The sequence below is a fragment of the Nipponia nippon genome, unplaced genomic scaffold (assembly GCF_047370975.1).
Source record: "Nipponia nippon isolate SJK-2023a ecotype South Korea unplaced genomic scaffold, ASM4737097v1 scaffold_5, whole genome shotgun sequence".
Taxonomy (NCBI): Eukaryota; Metazoa; Chordata; class Aves; order Pelecaniformes; family Threskiornithidae; genus Nipponia; species Nipponia nippon.
In genome coordinates, this window is record NW_028262369.1 from 70,344,149 (window position 1) to 70,369,340 (window position 25,192).

General features: G+C 38.2%; 1 protein-coding gene across 8 annotated transcripts in view; it reads right to left on the reverse strand.

The window, feature by feature from the left end:
- ALS2 (alsin Rho guanine nucleotide exchange factor ALS2) overlaps nucleotides 1-25,192 on the reverse strand; it is a 46,887-nt gene that overhangs the window by 21,220 nt on the left and 475 nt on the right. For 4 of the 8 annotated variants that reach the window (XR_015699074.1, XM_087733623.1, XM_087733617.1 and 1 more), the window contains exons 2-20: nucleotides 21,998-22,065; nucleotides 20,687-20,776; nucleotides 18,035-18,189; nucleotides 15,757-16,676; nucleotides 13,048-13,408; nucleotides 12,027-12,195; nucleotides 11,504-11,600; nucleotides 11,036-11,113; nucleotides 9,900-10,076; nucleotides 8,007-8,178; nucleotides 7,447-7,627; nucleotides 5,602-5,667; nucleotides 2,867-3,029; nucleotides 1,943-2,074; nucleotides 1,573-1,701; nucleotides 1,140-1,210; nucleotides 700-766; nucleotides 250-452; nucleotides 42-107 (exon numbers count right to left, since the gene is read on the reverse strand). Coding sequence is in view for 7 of the 8 variants with exons in the window: in XM_087733623.1 (XP_087589749.1) it covers nucleotides 42-107; nucleotides 250-452; nucleotides 700-766; nucleotides 1,140-1,210; nucleotides 1,573-1,701; nucleotides 1,943-2,074; nucleotides 2,867-3,029; nucleotides 5,602-5,667; nucleotides 7,447-7,627; nucleotides 8,007-8,178; nucleotides 9,900-10,076; nucleotides 11,036-11,113; nucleotides 11,504-11,600; nucleotides 12,027-12,195; nucleotides 13,048-13,408; nucleotides 15,757-16,676; nucleotides 18,035-18,189; nucleotides 20,687-20,706 (3,227 nt within the window). In the remaining variant the exon portion in view is untranslated. Of the gene's footprint in view, nucleotides 1-41; nucleotides 108-249; nucleotides 453-699; nucleotides 767-1,139; nucleotides 1,211-1,572; nucleotides 1,702-1,942; nucleotides 2,075-2,866; nucleotides 3,030-5,601; nucleotides 5,668-7,446; nucleotides 7,628-8,006; nucleotides 8,179-9,899; nucleotides 10,077-11,035; nucleotides 11,114-11,503; nucleotides 11,601-12,026; nucleotides 12,196-13,047; nucleotides 13,409-15,756; nucleotides 16,677-18,034; nucleotides 18,190-20,686; nucleotides 20,777-21,957; nucleotides 22,066-23,338; nucleotides 23,480-25,192 lie in introns of all 8 variants that reach the window. The other 4 variants (XM_087733618.1, XM_087733619.1, XM_087733622.1 and 1 more) reach the window with 3 other exon arrangements.

The window sequence follows — 25,192 nt, forward strand, 5'->3', positions numbered from 1 at the left end:
TTTCTTGCCCTCTGGCTCCACAAGTAGCGAGAGGATCTTACCCATCCTCCAGCCCAGTCCGGAAAGTCCCAGAGTACATTCTTCCATCTGCCCACTTTAGGATCCCTCTGGAAAAAATACAAAGCCATACACGTGTATAAGATAATCAGTTCACTTCACACTTCCCAAATAACTTCTGTGAGCGAGCCTACTTATTGATACAGCAACCACCACATTTTGTTTTCAACTGTTACATTCAAATGCTTTTACCTGCCATGGGGTTTTCCTGAAAGCCATCTCCCATCATAAACAGCATCCTTAAATCGAGGGTCCTTATAGAAGGTGTATTTGGCACTGCGAGAAATAGGAGGTTCCTGTCTTGGCACGTTCCCACCAGCTCCATACAGAATTAAGTCAGAAGTTCCTTTAAGGGCCTGATCCACTGCTTGGCTTATTGCCCTCAGCCACTTGGTCTGAAACAGAAAGCGTTTCACCTTTACAGCAACTATAATAATCTCCTTTGCACGACTCAGTACAGTGTTGTAAAGTGGAGCACTGCTACAGTCAAGCACAGCGTAGAGTCAACCTGCATACCAAGTTGCAGGAAGACTTCATTCCTGGTGAATACTTAGGCAATACTTCTCCCTGTTTGGTTTCACAGTAGGAGAGAAAGACTCATTCATATCACTGAAGCCATGCAAAATTTGTAGGTATGCCTACCTTCTCCTGTGGTGTTGAAGAAACAAGAACAAACTGTTCTTCCGGTGTTGTAATCTTCAATCCATTCCTACAAGGGGGGGGCGGGGAAAGTATTTTAATCTAGTGAAGTTTCATCCTGAAAAAGGCAAGGTTTCTCAGAGCATGAATATTTTATCTTCCCTCCCCCACCCCAGCTAGCATTCACTTCACAAGTCAGCAGTGAAAAGAAGCAGCAGGAAAGACTACTCGCTTTCCTCTTGACTACCATATTCTTTCTGATGTTTATACAACTTTTTTTTTTTAAGACATAGAAATACAGTAAGTTTTCTGAAACAAGAGAGAGGGGTAGACATGATTGCATCCAGCCTATTCCGCTTCTAGTTTACAATAACTGGTTACAAAATGCTCATCCTCCATCCCAAGATATCGACTATTTCAGCATTACAAGCAAGAATACTCACACATTACCAGCTTCTTCTGAAAGAGCTTCTACCCACAGTGTGGTCAAGGGAAAAATATGGTGTGTTGAGAACTGTAGGCAAGGAGAAGGGAAAGTTCACCAGGTACTCATCCATCATCCCTGCCCCATGCTTTTTCTGAACATTTTTTTTTCCCTTTCTTTGAGGACTAGAGAAAACTGAGCAGTACACACTCCTTACATGCACCTTGCTCTGAGAAATAGCCAACAGAAACCATGCCAGCCACAGGGCAACAGCAATCAAACATAAAAAAAAAGTTCAAATTTATTTCTAAACAAGAAAACAAAATACCACTTTTAAGCATTCAAGCAACATTGCAGTGAATGGTGCAAAAACTTATCTTCACTATATGAAAAATATGTCATGTTGTTTGAAGCAGAGGTAACGTTTTGTTCCTGGATACAAGCTGGCTTACCTGAGCATGTACCAGAGCATCGTTAAAGAGGATGAACCAGTTTACAGAGAATCTTCCAGCATGCTGTAGGGACAACGCCCGATTGCTGCTTTCACAGATTAAACGACGCTCTGGCTTCCGCAAGGAATCCTACGGGTAGGGTTAAAAACAAAATTAAGAGAAACTTACTTCTCACTGATTGTGACATAAGCTCAGTGCTATTCGTCTTTCATAGTAAAGGCCCAACCTTTCTAAATTTAAGAGTACTACAGCAACACAAATTAGAAAAATGAGAATTGCCACTGGGACAGTAGCATCAGTAATAGACACAGCATATAATGCTAACAGCAAGAGATTCAAGCTGCTAATGGACTGACAATTGTCGTTATACCGTCATTTTCCCAGGAAAGGTCTTCCAGAAGCCAAGCGTATATTCTGCTTCTTTCCTTTTTCTGCTAAGATGGACAGCAAGGCTTTCATAACAAGAACTAGAATCCTGTAGCTTCTGGTATTCTGGAGATGCCTATAGGGCACAAGGTAAGACAGACCTGAGAGTGTTTCTGAACACCTGTGCCAACAACACTAGCCAAACTGCAATGCAACAGCTCATTTTATTAAATCAGCACCAAATGCACGACAGTTGGTCTGGTTAATAAAGTAACAGTGGAGGCCAAGTTATTTTCTCAGTCATATGTTCTGTTGGTGTGCTGGGAGTTTTTAAAATCACAAAAGTTCCTTGAATGTTAAGAGGAGAATGATTGATATACAATTACATGATCTACCTTCTTGCAGCTTAACAAGCTGTAGCAGAAGTAGTGCTGATAATTGCAGGAATAATACTTTAAATTACTATATTGGGATAAATGTATAAGTAGTTATTGTTCCTGTTTAGTCACCTTTTATTTCAAAAGAATGCCACTATATACATCTAAATGGGTGGTAAAAATCTACCTAATATAGATGCAGTATTTTTAGTAGAGTAGTACAGCCAAGAATAGCTACAGTAATGATGCCAGATGGAACTGAAAAGCAACAGGCAAACATCAAAATAAGATGTTTGCAATTAAGCTCTCAGACACACAAACAAGTTCTGGGAGGGTAACAAGTTTCTACCTGTCATGTGATCTGTGCAGGTGCGGTGTAAGATTGTGCAAATAAATGTGCATGATCTTCCCTGCAGCAAATACAAGTCTGAGGTAGCTTCTCTGAGGACTAAGCTATTTCTAATTACCTGTCATTTGCTTCACACAGTTACTTCCGAGCCGTAAGTTTCATGTGTATATTTATTCAGATATAGATAACAAAGCCAGCTTACCACTTCAAAACACGTGGCAAGCTTTAGCAAAGTTCTAGCATAATTATGAAGTCGTCCAAACGGCATGAAAAACAGAGCATTCAGAACTTCCACTAGCTGGAGGTTTTCCTCATTCTTCTCAGACAGTTTCTGTAACAGCTCCTGGTTTTTACTCAAGAAGTCTCTAAATGATGGGACCATTGGGGAACAGGGGCAGGAGAGAAGAAAAAAGACAGCAAGACATCAGTGATATTTTATATAAATGAGCTCAGAATGCCCCTTTTTGGATTATCATAAACCAATAAAAATTATAAAGGCAAATGCATGCTGCTTATTAATCTATTCCCAATTTAGTTTAAGGAAGTACAGTAATACAGACACGTAGCTCTCTAACAACTGCAACACAGGACTTTTTTTACTTCTGCTCTCACATGCTCAGTCATTAAACTGGTTGAAGAAAGTTGACCAAGTTGCCCCACTGGGAGAGTAACTAATTGCCTTTTTCCCCTTTAACACTTGATTAGTAAAAGAGCTAACAGGTGGAATGACTTCCCCATTACTGTTCGAGTAGTAAGTTTCTAACACTGTTGATTCATACAAGGAGGCCTGAAAGAATCTTAACTTTGCTCCAGTGCACTTCCCTAAATATATCCAAATAATCTCTTCCCCACCCCTGCTGTTCAAGGCAACTGACCAGTTTTTCCCCTAACTAGAAAAATCACATCCTACCTCAAAGAAAGGCAGGAAATCTGTTCAATCCTCAGTCTGATTTCCAAGAGGGAGAACTAATCTAGTTCAGAGAAGAAGAGGGAAATGATTCTGAAGACAACGCATTAGCACACAAAATCAGGATTTCTTCATTAAAAGGAAAACAAACCTACTTTTCCCTCTCCTTCACCATATCTGTGTGCACATGTGTGCTGGCACCTTTAACACCTCTGCATTAAAACACATCCTGCTGGGAAGCATTTAAACCACAAGCTGCAAGAATCAGGTGAGGCTGAGAAAGCAGGCCCCAGGGACAGAGAAACAGATCAGAGAATTGCACAGCAGGGTCCCTAAGAATTCTACATGATTAGTAAGATGCCATTTCACACATCAAAACAATGTACCTTGTCTAGGTCTGCTAATGATATTTAAGAACTCTCTTGTTCAACAAGCCTTAGGAATAAAGTCTTCTTTAAAGAAAAGACCGTATTTCTTCATTTTAAAATTAACCATCTGGATGGCTTGCATTTTTAAAGTGCTTCGAGATCCTCACATGGAGGTCTCTCTGTAGAAAAGTGTCAAATAATAAGAGATACATAACACTGAGTATAGCTCGTCTACTCTTTCAGAGAAAATGCTCAAAAACCTGCCAACAACGGAGACTTCTATTGAAGCTAGCACTTTTTTAAAAGTTGGGACTACTTCTAATGTATTCATATTGCAGAATATCCATAAAAGACAGGCTGACATCGTTAACCATTGACTTAAGACAATATCCCTCAGGGAGGGGACGGGGGGAATTCATCATTTTCAAAGATATTATTGACTTCCCTTTGCAAGTAGCAGGACAAAATCTCTAAGACATCTCCTCCCTGAAGTTTCAGAACCTGAAAAGGTGTTACTCACCTAATGAGACCCTGGTTGCAGTAGGAGAAACTGTGACACCCGACAGTGACAACTGATGTGAAGAATTCAGTACAAGTAATTTCGGCATTCAGAACCTTTCAGTACTAATTATAAATAAGCTTATACTTGAACTAAGATTTCCTGTAAGTCACCCTAAAAATCTTGACCAATGCAGAAAGACTCAGTGTCTCTCTGCAGTGGGCTTTTGTATTTGTCTTTGGCACTGGTCCTCAGGTGCAGAAGATTCTTTGCATTAGGTACCATGGTGTTTTAAAGAACTTCCAATACCATCAGTAACACTACATTCAAAGTGCTCCATAAACAGCTGTAACAGAATTACTCCCAGATTACAGAATTTAGGAAGGGAGGAAAGCTGGCAGTTTCTCAGGTGAATTAAAAAATACCCTCATTGCAACAACTTCTTCACAGCACTAGAGTGAAAGATGCACAGTGTCATTACTTTATTTCCTAGACAAAAATACTGTTGAACTGAGAAAGAAGCTTTACTTCATGATCTATAAACTTCAAATATACTGTCTCTGGCCTTAAGGTACAATTCCTTCCTCACATTTAAGAGCATCTATGCACGAAATAGAGTGAAGCAACCTTGAGAGGCAGAGAAGATACACGTGCAGAAACGTTGTTATTTTTGCATCATTTTAAAGTGCTTTCAGAAGCTTAAAGAACTGAAACGAAAGTGAATTCACATTATCTACTCTTACTAATTCTTAAACAAAAGTTTGCTGTTCTATATTTTCTTGACAGCAACATTTGAAAGAATAAAATACTAACAGACACTGAATAGATGATGAAAATTTAACCTCAAGACTAAGCTTTCAAAAAAATCATTATCTGAAATCTATTTACATTTCTTTCAAGGAATTACAATAATTTATGCTTTTTTCCTCCTTTCCTTCAAGGTAAAGTAACTGAACTCATTCAGCAGCATTTTAACCTAAATTTTTATCACAGTTGAGAGGAAGTAACCTCTTCTTCATGGTGGAAAAGGAATTAGTGTACTCAAGCAAGCTGAGACCAAGTCTCTGCATGCTCATTACTACACACATACACAGAGAATTCTTTAAAGTGCACTTCTTTGCTAGTTGACCAAAAACTCCGGAAAAGGGTAAAGGTTTGCTTACATTGCTGGCTTTGCAAGGAGCATAAATCCTCCCATTACAAGGAAGTTTGTTACTGAAGTACAATACCTAAAAAGGGGAAGAAAAAGAGATTCAGTTACAAAATAAGAACATCCCTGGAAATAGCAACTGTTGTAATTTCCAACCATTTACCAATGAGATCTGTAGTATCTTTTACTACGCCGGTAATCTAAGTACTTGAGAAAATATTAAACAGTGAAACACTCAATGTTACTGGAACACTTAGTATTCACTTTCCATACGGAGGATAGAATACACATTACTATTCCACATTTCTGCTGCCATTAGCACAACACAGAGGGCTTACTTTGCAATCAAAACGTGAATTTTTTGTTTCCCCCAAATTTGGGCATGTACGGAATAGGCCATCTGTTTCAACAGTTTAATGCTGCTAGCTTCTAATTACATCCAAGATGGAAATTTCAAGATGGGAATATCTCTTTTCCTGCTATTCAACATTCTAGCTTTCAGTTCTCCCCTACCAACAAATAAAACCACTTAAAAACAAAACAAAACACCTTTCTCCAAGGGAAGAGGTCTCAGCTTAGTCCCATTAACAGACAATATTTATGTTGCCTGATGGATCCTGGGAAGATGCTCAAGGAACTATGCTGAGGAGCATGCATAGGTTCTGATGCCATACACAGAAAAAATATGTAAAGCATTAGAAAGCAAAGGGGGAGAGCAGAAGACAGGCAGTAACAATGAGAACAGAAATTAGGTATATCAGTCTTTGACAGGGAGGAAGAAGAAACTAAGAAACCCTTCTGAGTAAGGAAAACCAATTCTGGAAATCCAGATTACAAGAAAAACTGAAGTCAAAGACTAAGTAAGAAAGGGAGAAAACACATATTTACAATTATGAACAATCGGTTTGATAAACGGAGAAGAAAGCTTCTTTTAGGGTGATATGGCATAGGTTTATCACTGACCCCGTAAAAGTGCTAACTGTTGTGCTTGTGTTAGAGAAAAGCATGACTAGCTGCACATTCAAAATGCTACTGCGTAACAACTGAAGTTGATGATCTTGAAATTTTGTTCCCTTAGAGATTTTCAGACATCTGGCAACCAAGACTACATTCAGAGAGGACATTTTTAGACTCTCCCCTCTGTTGAGCCAGTATTTTTCACAAAAGCCTGTAGGTATTAAGTATGATGAGACTTCTGCTACATTTGGATGAAATTATCCAGCAACTGCAAAAGTTATTGAGGAGAAAGACAGCAAACACAGCATGACTGCTTAGACTTACTCTCTCAAAAGCATTAAGCTAATAAAAATAACCACCAGGATAATCCAGACTTAATTCTGAGCGCTTAAAGCAGCTCTGTCTTTTGGGTGAAAAGTGTAATGCTAGCTATTTAGCAGATATGAGGACAGAAGAATCATTCTTCTGGGAGACAATGTTTAGTTAATGACTATTGAAAAGGCATTTTCTAACTACAATAACCCCCCAAAGGTAGCTTTACTTAGTAGCCTAGCCATGGTAACTCTGTTACATTATATTACAAGATCCTTACTATTAAGTAACCTACTTTTTAGCGGGTATATATGCAGCAACCAAAGAGGAGTTTGTACGTAGAGTTTTACATTAGGGAAGCTGAAGCTGTCCAGTGTACTCCACTGGTGAAGACTTTGAAATATATAGCTCACTACAAAATTAATTAATTTGTGTAAAATTCTCCATACACTTTAAAGTGCAAGAATACGATTTCCTCAAGTTACTTATGTAGTTTTCCTTATGATCTACTTTCCCCTAGCTCAGGGCTTGTTGTGGTGAGTAGATTAAGCCTGCAGAGACTCAAAACGAGAGGGATTTGGATACTTGCTCAGTGTAACTATCCAAAAAGAGACTGGAATGCTTCAGGATGGCCAAGCTCCTGGCTTCTTTTACTCCATGAAGAAAGCTACTTAAAGAAGCTCCATGTTGACCGATGAGATAGCATAGCTTGCTGAATCTGCTTGCCATTTCCTGCAACAACTGGATGGTATTTGCATTGCCCAAATTATCTGTAACAGACAAGAAAGCAATTTAGCTTACCTTACGACAGAGCAGCACCCATTAATGAAGAGAATTACCAGAAGGTGCTGTTTACATGTTTTATTGGCAATTTCACCTCATGGCTACATTATCCAGAATTAGGAATTGAACAATTTTAGATTAAATACAGATCAAATAATTAAGTTATTTCAGGTGAAACAGTCAGAAAAAGTACAAATACTAATAACATAATGAGATGTCAAAATGCAGCTGTATTTCAGGGGAGAAGAGTAAGACTTTAGCTTTATCTTAGAAAAATGTAATTACTTTTAAATTTTGCATAAAGAAATTTGTTGTGGAACGTAGGGGAACTAGTATCAAAGAAAATATTAAAATAAAAGTTCTTACCTAAACCTAAAAGAGGTCTAAGAACCTGAGATTTGATCTCACTCAGTTTGAAATAAAACCTTCTCTCAGTGGAAGCCAATTCATGCAAACTGGCAATATATCCCATTACATTTTTGTCTACTAAGACCAAACAGTTGTCACCACCAGCTATCACATTGCTTATGTACCCTATCTGAAAGATGAAAAAGAGAAAAGAAAAAACAGCATCTTTAGTATTTTTCTTTTTACACTCCAATTTAAAAATAGGGCGATGCAGAATAAAGCGTATCTTTAGGAGCACTAAGTGACAGTAAGTATTAATTACCTACAGTGACAAACAATCCATTCAATACTGGCTTAATACGAGAATGATAAAACTAGAAGAAACATTTATAGTCAATGCTGTTCATTTTGCTGGTACCGACAGATCCTAAAAGACAATAAATAGACCATCTTTTAAGGGGACTCATACAACCATTCCATGTTTAAGAGATCTGACCTTAAGTTCAGTCACTTTTAGAATTGCAATATACTTCATGCTCATATCAACAATGTTGATATTAAATAGTATCATTACGTAAGCTATTTCTCCTATTAATTAGGAAGTGAGAATAACAAGGCTTTAATATTATGACCGTGCTCTGAACTATAGCCCTTTCCGGACCTGAAAGATGTCAATTTATTCATAAGAGTAATATTACAGTGTCAATAAACTGGACTAATACTAATAACTACACTAACACCACAAGTTCTATTAGTGCAGGTATTTGCTTTCCACAGTAGCTGGAAGCAAAATTCCTCTCTAAGGTCAGCACAAGTGCCACTGATGCCTTGTGGCTCCTCACTAATTCTGGTTCACATGCAACACCATATAGTAATTCAGTGTTTGAGCTCTACTTTTATTTCCTTTGTTGTTAAATAGAGGATTCCTTAGAAACTTTGAGCCAGAGTTGTTCAACAAGCAACCCACAGGCCAATTCTGACATGCAGGAGCCTACAAGTCACCTTACAAGAGAAGAGAAGCAAATGGCTAGCAAGAATCTTACAGAGGGAATAGAAGTGTGTGTGTCTGTCTGCACATGCATATGCACGCACCCAGTGTCTAAATCCCTGTCCCTCCTCAAAACCCCTCTCCAACTGCTATTTGGCTCAATCTAGGGAAGCAGCAACGAGACCCAGAAGAGCTGAGGCAAAGAGCTGCTTTCTACCCTCACCATCTCCTTTTTGTTACCTTAAACTCAGGTTGGTCCGAAATCATACAAACAACTTGGAAGAGGACATGCAGTCAGAGTACACACTCCCCCACCTTATGCCAACTTCAAGGCAGATATGAGATTCAGCTTGATGAAGAAAATTGCACAAGGGCAATCCCTCTCTCCCATAAACAGAGATGCACATTTTGGTGCCTTTGCTCAGTTCCTCCTTTACACCCAGGAGAAAGGGAGGGGGAGAGAAGGAGGTGATGCAGAACTCAGAGGGACCTTCTGCCCACTCACAAGCAAGATTCATAGGAATCAGAATGGAATAGAGCAGGCAGTGCCCTCGATCACCTGAGAAACAACAGGAAAATGAAGAGCAATAGCAGCAAAGAATAAACAAATGAAGACTGTGGTGAAAACCAAGCTGAATATAAGGGTGCACTTCTGCAACACGCACACATGGAAGGAAATGTATTAGACACATTGGAAACACCTCCTTGTCCCTCAAACAGAAGGAAAGACGAAGAAACTGGCAGGGAAGAGAACAATAGTAATTAGGCCTCCTCTCTGCCCTCTGTAAGCTGTGCTCCTGATTTGACTGCTAGGAACCAGTTACTTAACTTGACACCCTTAAAGCTAGCTGAACAACCAGCACTGTGCCATCTCCAAAAAGCGTCAGTATGATTTGCACTAACTTAAAGGAAATACCACTCACCTTACTACAGGATAGTAACAAAACTGGACTCTTAGTACAGCTATTTTCATACAAATTATTTTCTGTTGTTGTCTCCTGGCCACTGTAATATAATCCAGGTTGGAAGTCTTCCTCATCTGCTAAGAAGAGGGAATAATCTAGTCCTGCTGCTGTACTCCAAACACCATCACCACACATCTGAAATTCATGAGGAAGGAAAAGACATTAGAAATCATCACCTAAAGAGCTGAAAGGAGAGGAGAGTACTTAACTCTTCTAGCCACACATGCATGTAATACACCTGCCAAGAAAAAGTATTACAATAACTGGTAATTTTTCAACTTCGGTGTCTCATAACAAATATATTTCTTGCATCTATACTGAAAATTTTCTTTCTTTCCAGTCTTCTTTCTAATGGCTGATTTTTTGCCTTTAAATTATAAATCAGTTTTATTTTTAAATGGGCATCTGATGAGCTTGATTAAAGTTGGGACACTATTCTCCCCTCTACATTTAACTGGCAAATGTATACATTTGGGACAGTTAACACGCTGTACATTAATTTGTATAAGGCCTAAGCAGGAAAATTCGGCAGCTAGTTTTCCACTAAGACAAACACCAGAAAACACAGGCAAGGGTCTGGTCTAACCCAAAATCATTATTTGGCCATTCACTCAATATGATGAAAAGAAGTTCAAAACAAACAGAAAACCCACTGCCAAAACAGCTCTGGAAACACAGAAACGAACAACAAATATGGTCATGGTCTAGCAAAGCTAAAAATGCTAGCAGAATGTTTAGAATAAAAACAGCGTTCCAAGGTATTAAAGTTTCAGCTGCAACACCAATATCAGAGAAACCAAATATAAGGTAGAAGTGAAATTTGATAAGAAGATGGAGCCAGTCACATTTCTCAGTTTTAGAACTTCAGTGTGGTCAAAAAACAGTGAAAGTCTGTGTAAAGGATTCCTTGGGTAGATTTTCACAAGCTCATCTAAGGATCATATTCATAGTATAAGCCAAAGAAATCAAGGGCTCCGTTAGTATATAGCACACCGATACATAAACAAGGTCAGTTTTTAGAAACTACTTTGCACTCACGTGTATAAGAGGAGACCCTAAACTGAAAGAAGAAAAATACAGAAAACAGAAAGTACCTTTGCGAGACGAGGGACTGTTGTTGGGGAGTTCAAGTGACCAAGCTGGCCAGAAATATTACTGCCCCATGAATACACCTGTAAGAAACATAGCTAAACATGAGAATGTAAGTTTATATATATGGACACATACTGAATTGCAGTAGTACAACACATCAAGTGTGCAAACACACACAAATCAAGGGTATAAGATTCATATAGCAAGAAGCACTTCCCTAATTTCCACTGTTTTCCTATATTCTCAAATTGTCTTCTCACATTCAGAAATGGAATGCACCAAATCAAGTCATTGCAATCTTTAAACATAACGTTGATAATACATGCAGAACTTTGGCAGAAATACTGCTTCCAGGTTGCCTCCCACAAACAGAAACAAAAGTTTAGAAGCAAAAGAAACAAAAACCTAGAAAACACCAAACACGACAATTATGTCATAGATAAGCAATAAATGATAACAATCACTTGTACCTGGGATTTGGCAGTGAGTGCTAAGGAATGATGGCCACCAGCAGAGAGGTGAATCACTTCTTTACCATCTAGGCTTTTCACACATAGTGGCTGAAGCCTGTCAATCCCCAGAACCCGGGGGTGGGGGAGAAGAAAAAAAGATTATCAGAAGTATTCTTAAGACAAAAATAAATTCCAAATTTTATTTTTTCCCCAAAACAAATTAGAGAAAACAAACATACGTGGAGTCTTTTGGTAATAAACTGGCTTAGTCAAAAAGGTCATGAAGGGCGAAAGTTAATGATAAACCTCACCTCAATTTGGACAAAGTCAAAATATCGCCAAAACTCTTAGTGATTACAAGGGGAAAAGTCATAACTGATTGTTCAGTAACAATACAGCATAAAACATGTTACTTGGAGGAACGTAGGTCACAACACAAAAGAACAAGAACACAATGCAAGGCTGCTGACTGAATTTGAAAAAGTTGAATACTCGAGATTTCCTAGTGACCTAATTAAAACATTTATCAATGAAATCTCACCTTGGCAGAACATCGCCATGTCCTAGCTGTCCTTCCTTCCCCTTTCCCCAGCTCCATACTTCCGTTCTTAGAGAGGGTAAAAGAGCATCAGCCTCACCACTGTAGGTTGGAGTCAGAGCTACAGTCCTCATTTTTGCCCGCCCTACCTTCCGTAAGAGCCTAGGAGAAACTGAAAACAGGACAAGAGAGAGAAAAACTGCTCATCATTTTAGGTAAATACATCACTCAGACTGTGCGTAACTACCATTTGAGATAAGAGATCTTAATTAAGGTTGAGAGCAAAGGCTGACATGTAAGCAGATATATTACTGACACACAGAAGTAACATATGTGCTAAAAGTAGACAGATCTCAACTAATTTTTACCAGCTATTAAAGGATAACAGGCATTGAGAACTATACAGTTATACTGAAGCAAAAGAAGCAAAACAAACTACACATTAAAAAAGTATGTTTTGAAAGAAAATATATCCTTGCAGTGAACAAAAGATTTCAATGCTTCCTAAAATCTCCCCTCAGATCCAAGATCAATATAGAACTAAATCATGTACCCACCCATTCAGAGCAATTAAGAACACTAAAATCTATGAGGGAAAAAGGTCATTAACTTTGAAGTTTGGCAGTGGGAATTGGAATATTTCTAGGTCCCTGGCTCAAAACCAGTTCAGCACAGTAGGGATTAAAGGCCACACAGATTTTTATCGGCTATGCAACCTATATGAAAGATAGTTTGCTGTCATTTTGCAATAAGATGCCCAGACTGCTACAATGTGCCACTTTACCTCACTTTACCAATAAAGAACATTCCTAAACCCACTATGCTTTTGGTTTTCTTAGCATGCAGTATCTGCTAGTCTTCACTCCCCCCACCGCCTTCAAGTCCTAAGACACAGTTTACAATTCATAAACACCTTTGGTAGACGATTAATTTATGTTCAATAAATATGTTTTATTTTTAGTAATAAACCTCCACATTATTATAACTTTTCCAGTCTCTTGGTTTTCCCAACGTGCTTTTTTACCTTGTGACAACAAGCCAGGCAGGGAAAGCCTTCGACTCCCTCCTTCAGATTCCTCCTCTCTAATATCTACTAAACTGGAACTCTTCTTCCCTTGCATGGATTCCAGTCTGACCTGCTCTTCTCGACTGTCTTTCAGAGCCTCAGGCCCTGGGGAACCGCCGCCAGATTGAGATCCTGGTTCACTTGAAGGTGTGCCATAGAAGTTCATTACTTTCTTCAGAGACAATGCTCCAGCTTCATAGGTAGCAGCTACTCTCACACCAACTGCTGACGCACAAGAGGCCACCAAGCTGTTCAAGGCAGATGTGCTGGTACCTGGAGGGCCAGGGATACAAGCACTGAGTTGTTCTTCTTGAGAAGGCTAAAACCAAAGAAAAATTGAAGACTATCATACCAGACAGCACTTAACAGTAGGATGATGATATACACATTCACTATTCAAACTATGTGCTATACTGAACAAGAAAGCTTTTTGTACTTAGGTGTACATCTGTTCCTCAGAATCACATTTTTTAAGGTAGGGCCAAGCACCATTTCTACATGGACTGGGCTTTGTCTGTTGCACTTGTCTTGTAGCTCATCCATAAGAGACTGTAGGTCTGGGTTTTTTTTTTCCAAATACCAAAAAAAAAAAGGATCTTTGCAAACAAATATAAAAAGGGATTTAATTTTAGGCTTATTACCAACTTCTTTGCCATCAATTAAAGTGCGTCAGTGAGCATGCTGTATTTACAGAGAGGTAAGCTCTCCCTTAAATATGTTAAAAGGAAAATAGTGATTCATGGATTCATTTTGCAAGGTCTATCTTAAGACCATTCTGGGCTACGTGTCCCCTTACGCTACTGTTGTAGCCATATAAAGCTTAGTTAATAACCATGAAGTCACACTAGGGACAAACCAACTGAAGGCAATTATTAGTACCAGCACATTATTACCTATAATATCAATTTACCCACCAAATAAGAACTAATGCACAAGATTATATTTCCCAAATAGTTTGAATGTTAAAACAAAGAGAGCAAAGTCCCATTTTCCCACATAATACATGGTGGGAAATAATATTAATATAAATATTATAGCTCATTTTATTCTGCCAGAAGGAAAACAATCTTTGACTTCTCTTTTTTTGTGAAAAATTAGGCTAAAGGATTGGGATTGGTCCTATTTACTTGTACTGCATTCCTATTTATAAAAGGCATGCCTAGCAATGCAGGAAAGTGAACTCAATTTGTGTAGGAAAGCAAACAGAAACAAAGGATTTTACTAATGCTGAAACATTACATCGAAGCCCTCATCTCTGCTCTTCGTACGTATGCTCAATTGTGTTAAGATTCAGTGAATCAATTCCAGGCTTGTTTATTCCCAGAACTGTGCAAGGGAATATTCCAGGAACAAGGAGTTGAGAAAAGGAGCATGAAACTGTGTTTCAGTCATTTCCTAACAGCAGAAGTTCTCGCATGCGTCTGGGAGGCCCACGACTGCTAGAATGCATTTGTATTAGCAAAAAGCAAAAGGAAGGAGAACTGTGTTCACACAATGTTTATTTCTCTGAAATAAGTTTCCCTCAGAATAGGAAAACATAACTTGCTGAATCACCAAGTTCCTGGACAACTTGTTTTGGTTTTAATACTACTTTTTTTTTTCCTGCAATCAGAGGTGATAACAAAAATCAACTATTTATTAGGCACTGTGAAATTTATCTCCAAGAACCATTGTGAAAAATTTCTTACTGTAACTATAAAAAAAAATTTAAGAAATTACTATCTATACAACACTTGAACTGACAAAAGAAATTTTCAAAATTCTGCTATGACTTTTGTATATTAAGCACAGAGTGGCAGTTTTTCTTACAGATGTTACCTTTACCATAAACCATCCAGCAGGACAGTACTTACATAAGGACTGCCAGACTGTACTGCAAGATTTTGGATTAGTTTTCTGTCTAATGGCTTTTGGGTTGTATCTTCTCCCCCCTCATTCCAAATAAGATTTTTTTCAAAATAGTGGAAAACGTAGTATTTTGGCAGGGAGCTGGGAACAGCTCTTGGACCTTCATATCAAGCATTTTCTGATGCTTATTAAGAAATTATTACTTCACTGTTCTACTATAGCATGAAAACAGTGTTTTGAACCATTTTCCGCATCATGCAAAACAGAGCAATACTTGTGTATTTCCCATCCCTGTTTATAAGTTTATGCTACCCCTACATGATTAACATTAGAAGCCTTTTGGTCAACACTTTGACATTACCTTTATAATCTTTACTTGCAATCTAGAATTTTTAACTGAATGAGAAATTAGGCAGATTTGTGAGGGATTCATTCCACATGCAGAAAAGAAAGTTTTACCTTAAAGGTAAGTTAGACAAGTACCAGCTTACCGCCTCACGCAAATGGGAAACCCATGCATCATAGAACAGCTAGAGAATGGGAAATTGGCTTATGTGGTTCTGGTACTGTGGACCACGAAGAGGAGAGACTACAGCACTGTCAAGGCTGCTCACGTTAAAGGCTTACAATTGAACAAGGATGGAGGACAAAAACTCCTCCACTTAGAAGCTGAGAACCATCCCACAGAAGAAACACTGAAACTACAGGAACACCACAGCTACATTAAACTAACAGAATGTTTCATTTGTGAAAAGAGTAACATTATCATGTATACAAGAGGAGTTGTAACAAATTAAAAGCTAGTGACTAGGTACCAACCTGCTCAGGTTCTGTGCAGATGTTTTTCTCCAGGCTCTCATTTAATGAGTGCTCTGATAAACTGATTAAGTACTCTTTCACTTCTTTTTTGTCTGGGAACAGAATATTTCCAGGACTAGAAATTCCACTGTCTTCCTGTCCATCGTTGCTGGAAAGCATACTTGCTCCATCAGATTCTAAAGCAATAAGCATATTTTCTTCCACAAGTGGTTTCTGACAGTCTTCACTTTGGCTCCCCGTTATGCTTTTTCTTTCTAGGGTCTCCAGTGAGGGACAGAAGACATGGTTTTCTGTTTTGTTATCAGACAGTGCTACACCCAGTGGGCAACAGTGACTATCTGAAATGATTACATGATCTTCCTTGTCCGTCATGGTAATGAGGAGTTGACTGCAATGATTGCACCTCTCTGGGATAGGCTTCATTTCCTGCACAGGGAGACATTGTACCAGAGCCAGGCTGTGGTAGGCTCCACAAGCAATCTGGAGCACAACACGTCCTGCCAGGTGCTCTACCTTCTGTGGCTTTGTCACTGGGAAAGTTGTTGTTATGAGACCGAGCTGGCAGCCACTCCCCCAAGCCCATATCTCTCTGCTTAGTGATAGTGCCAGCGTGTGTTCCTCTCCACATGCTAGCTGCAAAATCCTTACTGATAACAGAGGACTGGTTTCAGAATCGGAAATACTGACGGGTTGTGGCTCTGGCACACATGGCTGACTAGCAACTGCACACTGGCCGGCAGAATTGTTCCCCCACATGTACACCACACCACTTTCTGTCACGGCTCCATTATGGAAGCTGCCAGCTGCCACTGTAATGACATGATGTCCAAGCAAAGTATTTTCTAAGACAGGACTATTAGCACGTGACTCCTCCGGTCCTGATCTCCAGGGCAGTCTTCCGAAACTGTAGACCTCTCCGCCTGAGAGAAAAAAAAAAACAACCTAGCATGAGCCTAATGAAGTTAAACCAATACAAAAATTTGAAGAGAGATTCAGATAAACAGGTATCAATTTTTAGCTTACTCCAGGCTCGGTGAAACTATGGCTATCGATATATGAAGATGGCTGGTTGCTCTCTGCTATTGCTGCTGTTAAGCTGTATATCTCATGTTAGCATTACCCTGTGCATGCATGCACTGTTGAACTAAGTAATGCTTTTCTGCTAAAAATCACTATACCCAAGTTAAGTGTATTTATTGGTCTATTTTAAGAACATACAACATATCAAGGACATACAACCATGCTTGAAGAGCACGACAAAGTACAGGGCTCATCTTTCTGTACAGAGATCACCAAACTGTACTGTTTGCCACCCTACAGTAAAATAGGATTGCCCTGTCAGGTGGAAGGGGGCAGAGGGCGGAAGGTATTTTCCACTGGTTTCATGTTGTACTGCAGCCTCTCCAAAATTTCATTACCTTTACCTGAAAAGATTGCAGCAATGCCAGGTCAAGTTACTTTGCTAATTCTAAAGAAAAGCAGAAATCTACTTTTAAAACGAACAGTTGTTTTCACAGTGATAGAAAAATGGTAAATCATATCCACAAACGACACGCTTCATGGGACAAGAACGCACACATAGAAGTCCTTTTAATTAGGAAAGAAACATGTTCAAAAAAAAAAAAAACCACCACTGGAACGCCATAACTCCAATAGAGGAGAGGTGCTTACAGCAGGCTCACCAATAACCTGGAATCTTTCCTTCAAAAACATGAGAGAAAAAAATCAAAGCAGCAACTTCCAGTTTAGCCTTTACAACTCTATGGCCATTGATCAGTACAAGTAAGGACGAAGCTATGCAAACACTTAAAGGGACTGGCTTTTAGAAATACTTGGATTCACAGTGCCAAACTGCTCACAAACCAAGACTCATGCTAATGCATCTACTAGCTACACATTTTTCCAGAAGCACCCAGAAACCAAAGCCTTTAGCCATCAAGAGAACCTCTTGCTGTACTGTCTTTTTTGAATGAAAGACATCACAAGAAATGTCATTTTGAGTTAACACAGTTCAGATTACATTATCACCTTTAAACAGGAAATCCAGAGCCATTGTTGAAAGGAAAAAGAGAGTATGACAGAAGACACTATGCATATTCCAACATAGTTTTAAGTAACTTATAACTAAGAAGGAAATACAGGCAAAGTTAAAAATCTGACTGTTTAGAAGTTGTGTATGAGATACAGAATGAAAAAAAAAAATCTAAAAGAAGAAAACTTGACAATAACTAAAAAGTTTGTTATTGCCTCAAATCTTTACAATTAAGATGTTTATTACCTTCTGTTAGAAGTAACCCATGATGTATTCCAAGGGCTGCCTGTAATACAGTCTTTCCACCGAGGCCTGGAAGCCTTTCTGGAGTTACAGAGCAGGAACCAGCCTTCCAAACATAGACCAGGCCTCTCTCTTTGGCTCCTTCTGCCTCTTCTGAGCTACAAAAAGATTGGAAGAAATACAGTATCAGCTTGAAGTTTTCTGTGGTTCAGTAATGCGTAGTTTGCTTTTCACATATGTAGGAAAGGCTTAGTAGTTCAGGCATCAGTTTTAATTTCAGGAAGTCAACATATTTCATTTACAATTTGGTAATCTTAATTTAAATGTTATTTAAATAAAAAACAAGTATCTTCTATTTGAAATCATTAGCTTTCTTTTTCATTTGTATTTTACTGCCTGAAAAGCAGCTGATCTTGTCACTGGTAAACTTAAAGATACCTTTATTCGCAACCGATACAGCCTTTATATTATATATTTTATTTGTTGCTCACAGCAAGGAGATCAAATTAATACACAATTCTGCCATTGTATGCTGAGGGAGATCATTGCATCAGTTCTACCCACATGTAAGCAACTCTGTTCCTATCTGAACAGTGATATTTATAATGCTAATTCTTCCTGTGTTAGAAAGCAGAAGGAACATTTCTGGTTTATTAGGTTTTATTCATGTTTTGTATTATTCAGCTTTTGGAAATCAAAATGCAGGAAAACCAGCCTTATAACCATGTTTTTATCAGTTACATAGAACATCAAGTATGCTGGAAATACACATAAATATCTCAAATAACATTTGCTTTAGAAGTAAGTAATTAAGCAAAGGATGTATTGTGTGCAGATTTTACCATGAACTGATTGCTCCCATTCACAGTGTCTTCAGAACATTACACCTATAAGAGCTCATCCTTTATATACTTTCATTTCTACCTTTAAAGGGAAAAATGAGGTTTTGGTTGGGTTTCCCCCCCCCCCTTTTAATTGTTAATGAGTTTCTCAGATTCAAATGAGCCAGTCATTCAAATCAATTGAACCAAGGGGAAAAAAAAAAAAAAAGAAAGATCCTGAAACACAATGGAAGTATCTGGGCTTGCAGGAGTGACTGGAACTATCCAAAGCTGGTTTAACACTTCAACACACTCTGGTCTGAATGCTCAGTCAGCAACTTCTCCCATTCAGCAGAAAGAAATTCCTCAGAACTTTGACAACAAGCACACAGTTTTAACAATTTGTGGAATCACTTGATTTAAACACACACAAAGAGTCATTTTAAAATTAATACAGACTGACAGCATTTCAAGTTAAATTAAGAGTTTTCTTTAATTGAATTTAAAACTTTATATACAATAGATTGTTGTCCACCTTGCATGAAAAAGTAGGTTTAGCTCCTTATTTGCCAACAATCAAGTCATTTACTCCCCACAAAAATCCATAAATCAGTTCTTGCAGCTTTGCACGAACTTGTGAATTTGAATATACAAGGTAGCAAGAAGAGCTTTGACGAAAGGGCAATCTTTGTCTAGAACAAAGGGCACAAAACACCAAATGTATTCCAATACTGAAGCATACCCAGAAAAAGCTAGTCTGATAGGCCGCATTGTGGACAACTTATGCAAGTAGCACATTCAAAAGCCATAAGGCCCTATTCATGCAGACTACTGATTTTTTAAACTAAAAATTTTGCTAGTTGTGGTGCATAGGATGAACAATACCTTTGCACAATCGGCCTCTGAAACATTCAAGATGAGAATAACTAAGAGATGGAATTATGTCTCTCTTAGCTCCCATGCCCATCCCCAGTCTCTCTCCTTTTTCCACATACCAGAAGAAAAAAAAAAAAAAAAGAACAAAAAGGCAACAGTCAAGAACTCTTATAAAATGCACATAAGTAATGTAATCCAAACAACATACGTAGTATTAAAACGCAGAGTCCATCTTGCATTTTAAATACATAGGATTTGTGTTTAGAATAGAAGCAAATTAAAAAGGGACCAATCAAGTAATACATAGGCCAGAAAAAAAAAGTTAGAAAAATCCAACATCATAGCTAGGACATTTAGCTAAAATCAAAATACGGATTTTACTCAGATGGGCAAAGCACACCAAAGAACACAACACGATAATACAGAGAGTTTTCATCAAAATACTGTGCATTAAATTCAGTCCAAAGCCTGATATTTGGGCTTTTATCCATTGAATAAGTCTTCAGAGAACAGTATAAGACAAATTTGTACAGTCACATACCAGGATTTATTACAAGTCACTAATTTTCCATCCCAAAAACATCTGACCTGTGTCAGGTATCTTAGTGGAAGAAACAAGAAGCAAAAGAATAGTGAACTGCAGGGCTGTTGGTCCCAAATCAAAATTCACAGGTGCAGGTAACAGATATGATTTACTGTTCACCAGAGAATGTTACTTTCAAGTTTCCAGCCTATGGCTATCCCTCCGCAAGTTTCAACAATCAACTTAAAAAAGAAGTGCTGCTGTAATAAGTTGAGTATTCCAGACACAACTGAAATTAAAGCTAAGTTACTCCTCTTCTTCCCTTTACTGTAAGTTACATAAAGAGTATACAGACTCCACTTAATTTTACAGGATGATCATGAGCTGGCATATATCAGGGAGCCTCTGTGGCTTCACCTAGCTGCTCATTCTCACCTTCTTTCCTGTGAGTCCATCTGTCAGTGGCAGCACTCCATCACCACCAAATCATTCCTCTTTCAAAAGGAACAATATAATTTCCACAAACTGTAAAACATAAAAAACAGCTATTTAATTGCAAATAATGGTAAGGCCCTCCCTCCCCCCCAAAACAAAACCAAGAAGCAAAGCTTTAGATCCCATGTTAAATAAATAAGCACCTCCACAACACTTGGTTGAAGTATTTAGTTCACTCACACTGAGTTGGCAGTCAGAAGCTAAACAGCCAGACTTGTCCTACCTACTCATCTCACAATAGGTCGGTTGTAAGGACAGACTGAACAAAACCTAGTTCAAAGGCACAAGTTAACATCAATCTCTCTAATTCTCAGTATACCACTCAAGAAACATCAAAGCAGGGTAACTGACCCATTTTCAGTCTAATATAAGATAGAATTATATGCTCAAACTAAATTTATAAGGTAAACAGATTTGTATGGGCAGAAAATGGTTAAAAGTTGAATTCATAGCTGTATTCCTGAACAAAAGCACATATTACCATTAAAAGTTACAGTTCTATTAAAGCCCGTGCAGAAATGCAGGAAGTCAATTAAGAGTTCAAAACATTTCTTCATGCAAACTGACAGCAGAGTATCTATGAAGATATGATAAGACCATGGAAGCCAAGGAGAAAAAAGTGGCTGCTCTATTCACACTTCTATCTCCTTTCACATTTTGAATTTTGCAAGTTTACCCTCATACCGTTCCATCTTCATGAAGACACCTTTGTATTACTTTTCTTGTAATAGAACAAAGCTACAGTTAACCTTTGTTTCTTATAATCTGTTTGGTTTTTACTTAAATATTTTAAGGCCTTACTAGATGAAGTATTAAAAATTTTAGTAATATTAATGCATGCATGTAATCGTATTTATTCAAATAAAATAAGTTTCATACATAAAGCAAAAGGGTCTAAAGAATTTATTATAGTTATTGCCCAATATCCACTGTAATAAAACCAGAAAATAAGTTATTTAACATAATGGTCTTTTAAGACAACATATCTCCAAGAAAAGATCCAGAATGAGTAGTCTGAAGCTCTTACATACAGAAAATAGAAATAAAATATGGCCAGTCTTGATTACAAGAGACAATATATGCAAATGTGTAAACTGCATACAGAAGTTCCAATTCACACTTGGCAACAGTAATCATCGAGTTGATAAATAATTGAAATAACTAACACAAATCCCAACACTTTCACTAGACTGCTCTGAATAATGACATACCAAGCAGATCTTTATAGACAGAAACAGCAACGTATCATACCAAATGTTTTCAGTTTTCCAAATACAGGACACAAAATAGTGATTTGGGCTTCAGGGTTGGCAAAGAACCTATCACAAAAAGATAAAGAGCCATGAAAATACGAAATAAAATTAATGATAGAGTAGTATTGTCATAAGTCATATGCACCTTACTCTAAAAAAAAAAACAAACAAAACAGAGCATACTTTCTAGGAACAGATACACACTAAGCCACACTTGTCACCAGAAAGATATTGCTTTCAAGACACTTCCTTCTCTCCTTCCTCAACTAAAAAAGGAGAAAAAAAAAAAAAAAAAGGAAAAAACCACCCACAACTGTAAAAGTTAACTTTTAAAATATTAACAGAGCAAGTCTCACAAATATAAGGAAATTGCCATGCAACACTTCAGTAACAGAGTGATGTTTGATGAAACATCAAAGGAAAAGGGAAGTGTATTTTTGGAACTTCTAACTTTGTGATGTGTTCTTACTCCGAGTAAGTACGTTTGGGGTTTTTTTTAGCCTACTCAAAACCACCTAACGCTAGAATTTATCTTCTTGAAAATGCTGGCACTTCTCTGTGAAGAACTATAGCTTCACATACAAATATCCAATGGATTAGTGAATCAGACAAAGAGATGCGATCTTTGATAGAGTCATCGAAGTATCAACAATTGTATCATTTACATCATATACACTTATTCAAGATCAGGGAAGTGAGGCTTAAAATTCTTGGCTTCTATAATTTAGGGATTTTTTTAAACTTTTTTTTTTTAAGGACTCAAAGAATTTCTTGCATTTTCATGAGCTTCAACTGCACAAAAGTTTACTGTAACTGTCATGAAAACTTCTGATTATAACAAAACAAAGTTAAAGCCAGGCATCTGATAAGCTGTTTTGCAAGATCTCCCTTCAAGGCCCAACTGAAAAATTATTTGTGTAATTATTAAGTAAGAAACCTGCAATACCAGCGGACTAGAAATTAAGCGAGTGATATGATGGTGGTGATACATTTTGTTTTCTTTACAAAATCACATCTAAGGTTGCATTGCTAAGCATTTATGCATATTAGGGAAAACAATAGTTAAATTGTTTTCTTTCCATAAGTAAGACATCTTTAAGACATTTTAAAATCAGTTTCAAGTTCAGTGCAAGTTTTCATTCCTTCCTAGGACAGCACAATGTTATGCCCATTTCACAACTAATAGAAAATGGTCACAGCTACAAACTAAGTACCCAGAAAATTTCTTCCTCCCAATAGGAACATACAATTTTCCTTGCTCGTTTTCACCTATTTTCACATTTATATAATATTACATTGTAGCATTACATATACATTATTTCTTTTCCACTAAGATTACCTGAATTGTTATTAGGTTTAATGTTCATGGAAGTGAACAGTCAGGCATAATACATCATTCTCATGGTATGGAAGATCAGTGTGATACCAGCACCTGCACTGCTCTGCCCATACATTTACTTTCTACATTTTTGCTTCAACACTGCAAGAGGAAAAAAGCAGAGTGCCAAACTATGAAATGGATTTGTGTTACAGACAGATGGTCACTAGCATGAGACTGATGTCATACTTTCCACTTACAGAGTAGGATGCTAATTCAAATTCTCCAGAAATCAAACACTACCACACCATAACAACTGCTATGGCAGGGAATGACGTGGAGTAAACATTACTCTCATTACTATGGGACTGCGCCCTTCACTGGACATTGACCACTCAGTAATAAGCATCATAGGTATAAAAGTAATCTTACATTCAATGCTGAACAGGAACAACTGGTATGCCCCTGACTTTCAGAAATACTAGAACTCCCATCAGCCTCAAGTGCTTATTCACCTGCTACAGTTAATAAATACTACAAATACTTCTACAACTTTCAGACATTTACTTACATATTTACAAACACATTTTTAATAAGTTTGTTGCACCGTATTTAGCACTAACCTACACTACCAAGACTGCAAGCTTGTTATACAAAATGATCTACTTGGGTTCTGAAGGAGGTTACCTCCAAGCTTCCTAATTCAAAATAGAGTTGTTAACATTAGTCTTGTCTACATATATATCATCATTTATTATTGCTAACTGTGGTTCACACATAATGCGTTACCAGTTCAAGAAGCTTTTGTGTTTTGGTCAGCCCTGACTAGGTACGACCGCTGTTTTTAACATTGCGTGATTGAGACCTGCTCAGAGCAAAACAAAACAACTTGCTACTAAAAGACAGCAGCAATCCCTTCAGGTGAGGGCTCAAAGCTTTTAATGCCGGTTCCAGTGAATGAGTGATGGTAGCAAACAAGATATAACAGTAAAGGAGTCAGGAAAAAAACCCACAGCAAAGAAAAGGCCTAGTATCAGCTAAAAGAACACTGCTGAAAACTATCTGCTATAGCACATAATTAAAAATTTAAAATTTACCAAACTCATAAGAGAGTCAAAAATTTCTGAATATCCCTTCCTCCTCTTTTTCTTTTGAAATTACACCTTGTTAAATTAGCACATGTTCAGGTGCTTCCCCTTCTGAAGACAGGTAACTCTGCAGAAACTGAAAGATGATAAGCATAACTCGTTTTTATAAGTCGCTGCACTACAACAGCAGTGGCAAAGTCTTGACAGCAGAGATCAACTACCAATCATCTACAACTGCTCTAGTTGCTCCGCAGCATCTCACCAAAATATTTTTTGTGCTGGAAGAGGAGGTCTGTGAGTGACAGCACACTACATCATCTGTAAACAATACTACAGCCACGCTAGGGCTATCACTCAATAGACTCCAAAAGTTGAAACAGCATTTACTCCTGAGCAACCAAGTCATGCAAAGAGAAAGGACTTTGAAACCGAAGTGGAAGGAGATAAAGGGCATACTATTTAAAGCTTAGGTGGTCTCTTCCCATCAAAAGGGAGGAGTCCTTTAGGAACCTACAGAAATAAATCTCAACATCTCTGCTCTACCAGCCTCTCAGAGAGCGAGAAGAGTTGGATAGCCAGCATCTTCAGTCAGAGCTTCAGCCTCTCCCCCAGCTTCTCAAGCCCAGCCTCCGGGTGAGAAGGGGCCTGTTCCCAGATCACCGGCGCGGCACAAGAGCACACCGCCTCCGGTCCTAACGCTCAGGTGTGGGAGGCGCAGGGAGCGCGCCGCGCCGGCCCAGGGCGCTTCGGCCAACCAGGTTCCCGCCACACCGCTGCGCTCCCCGTT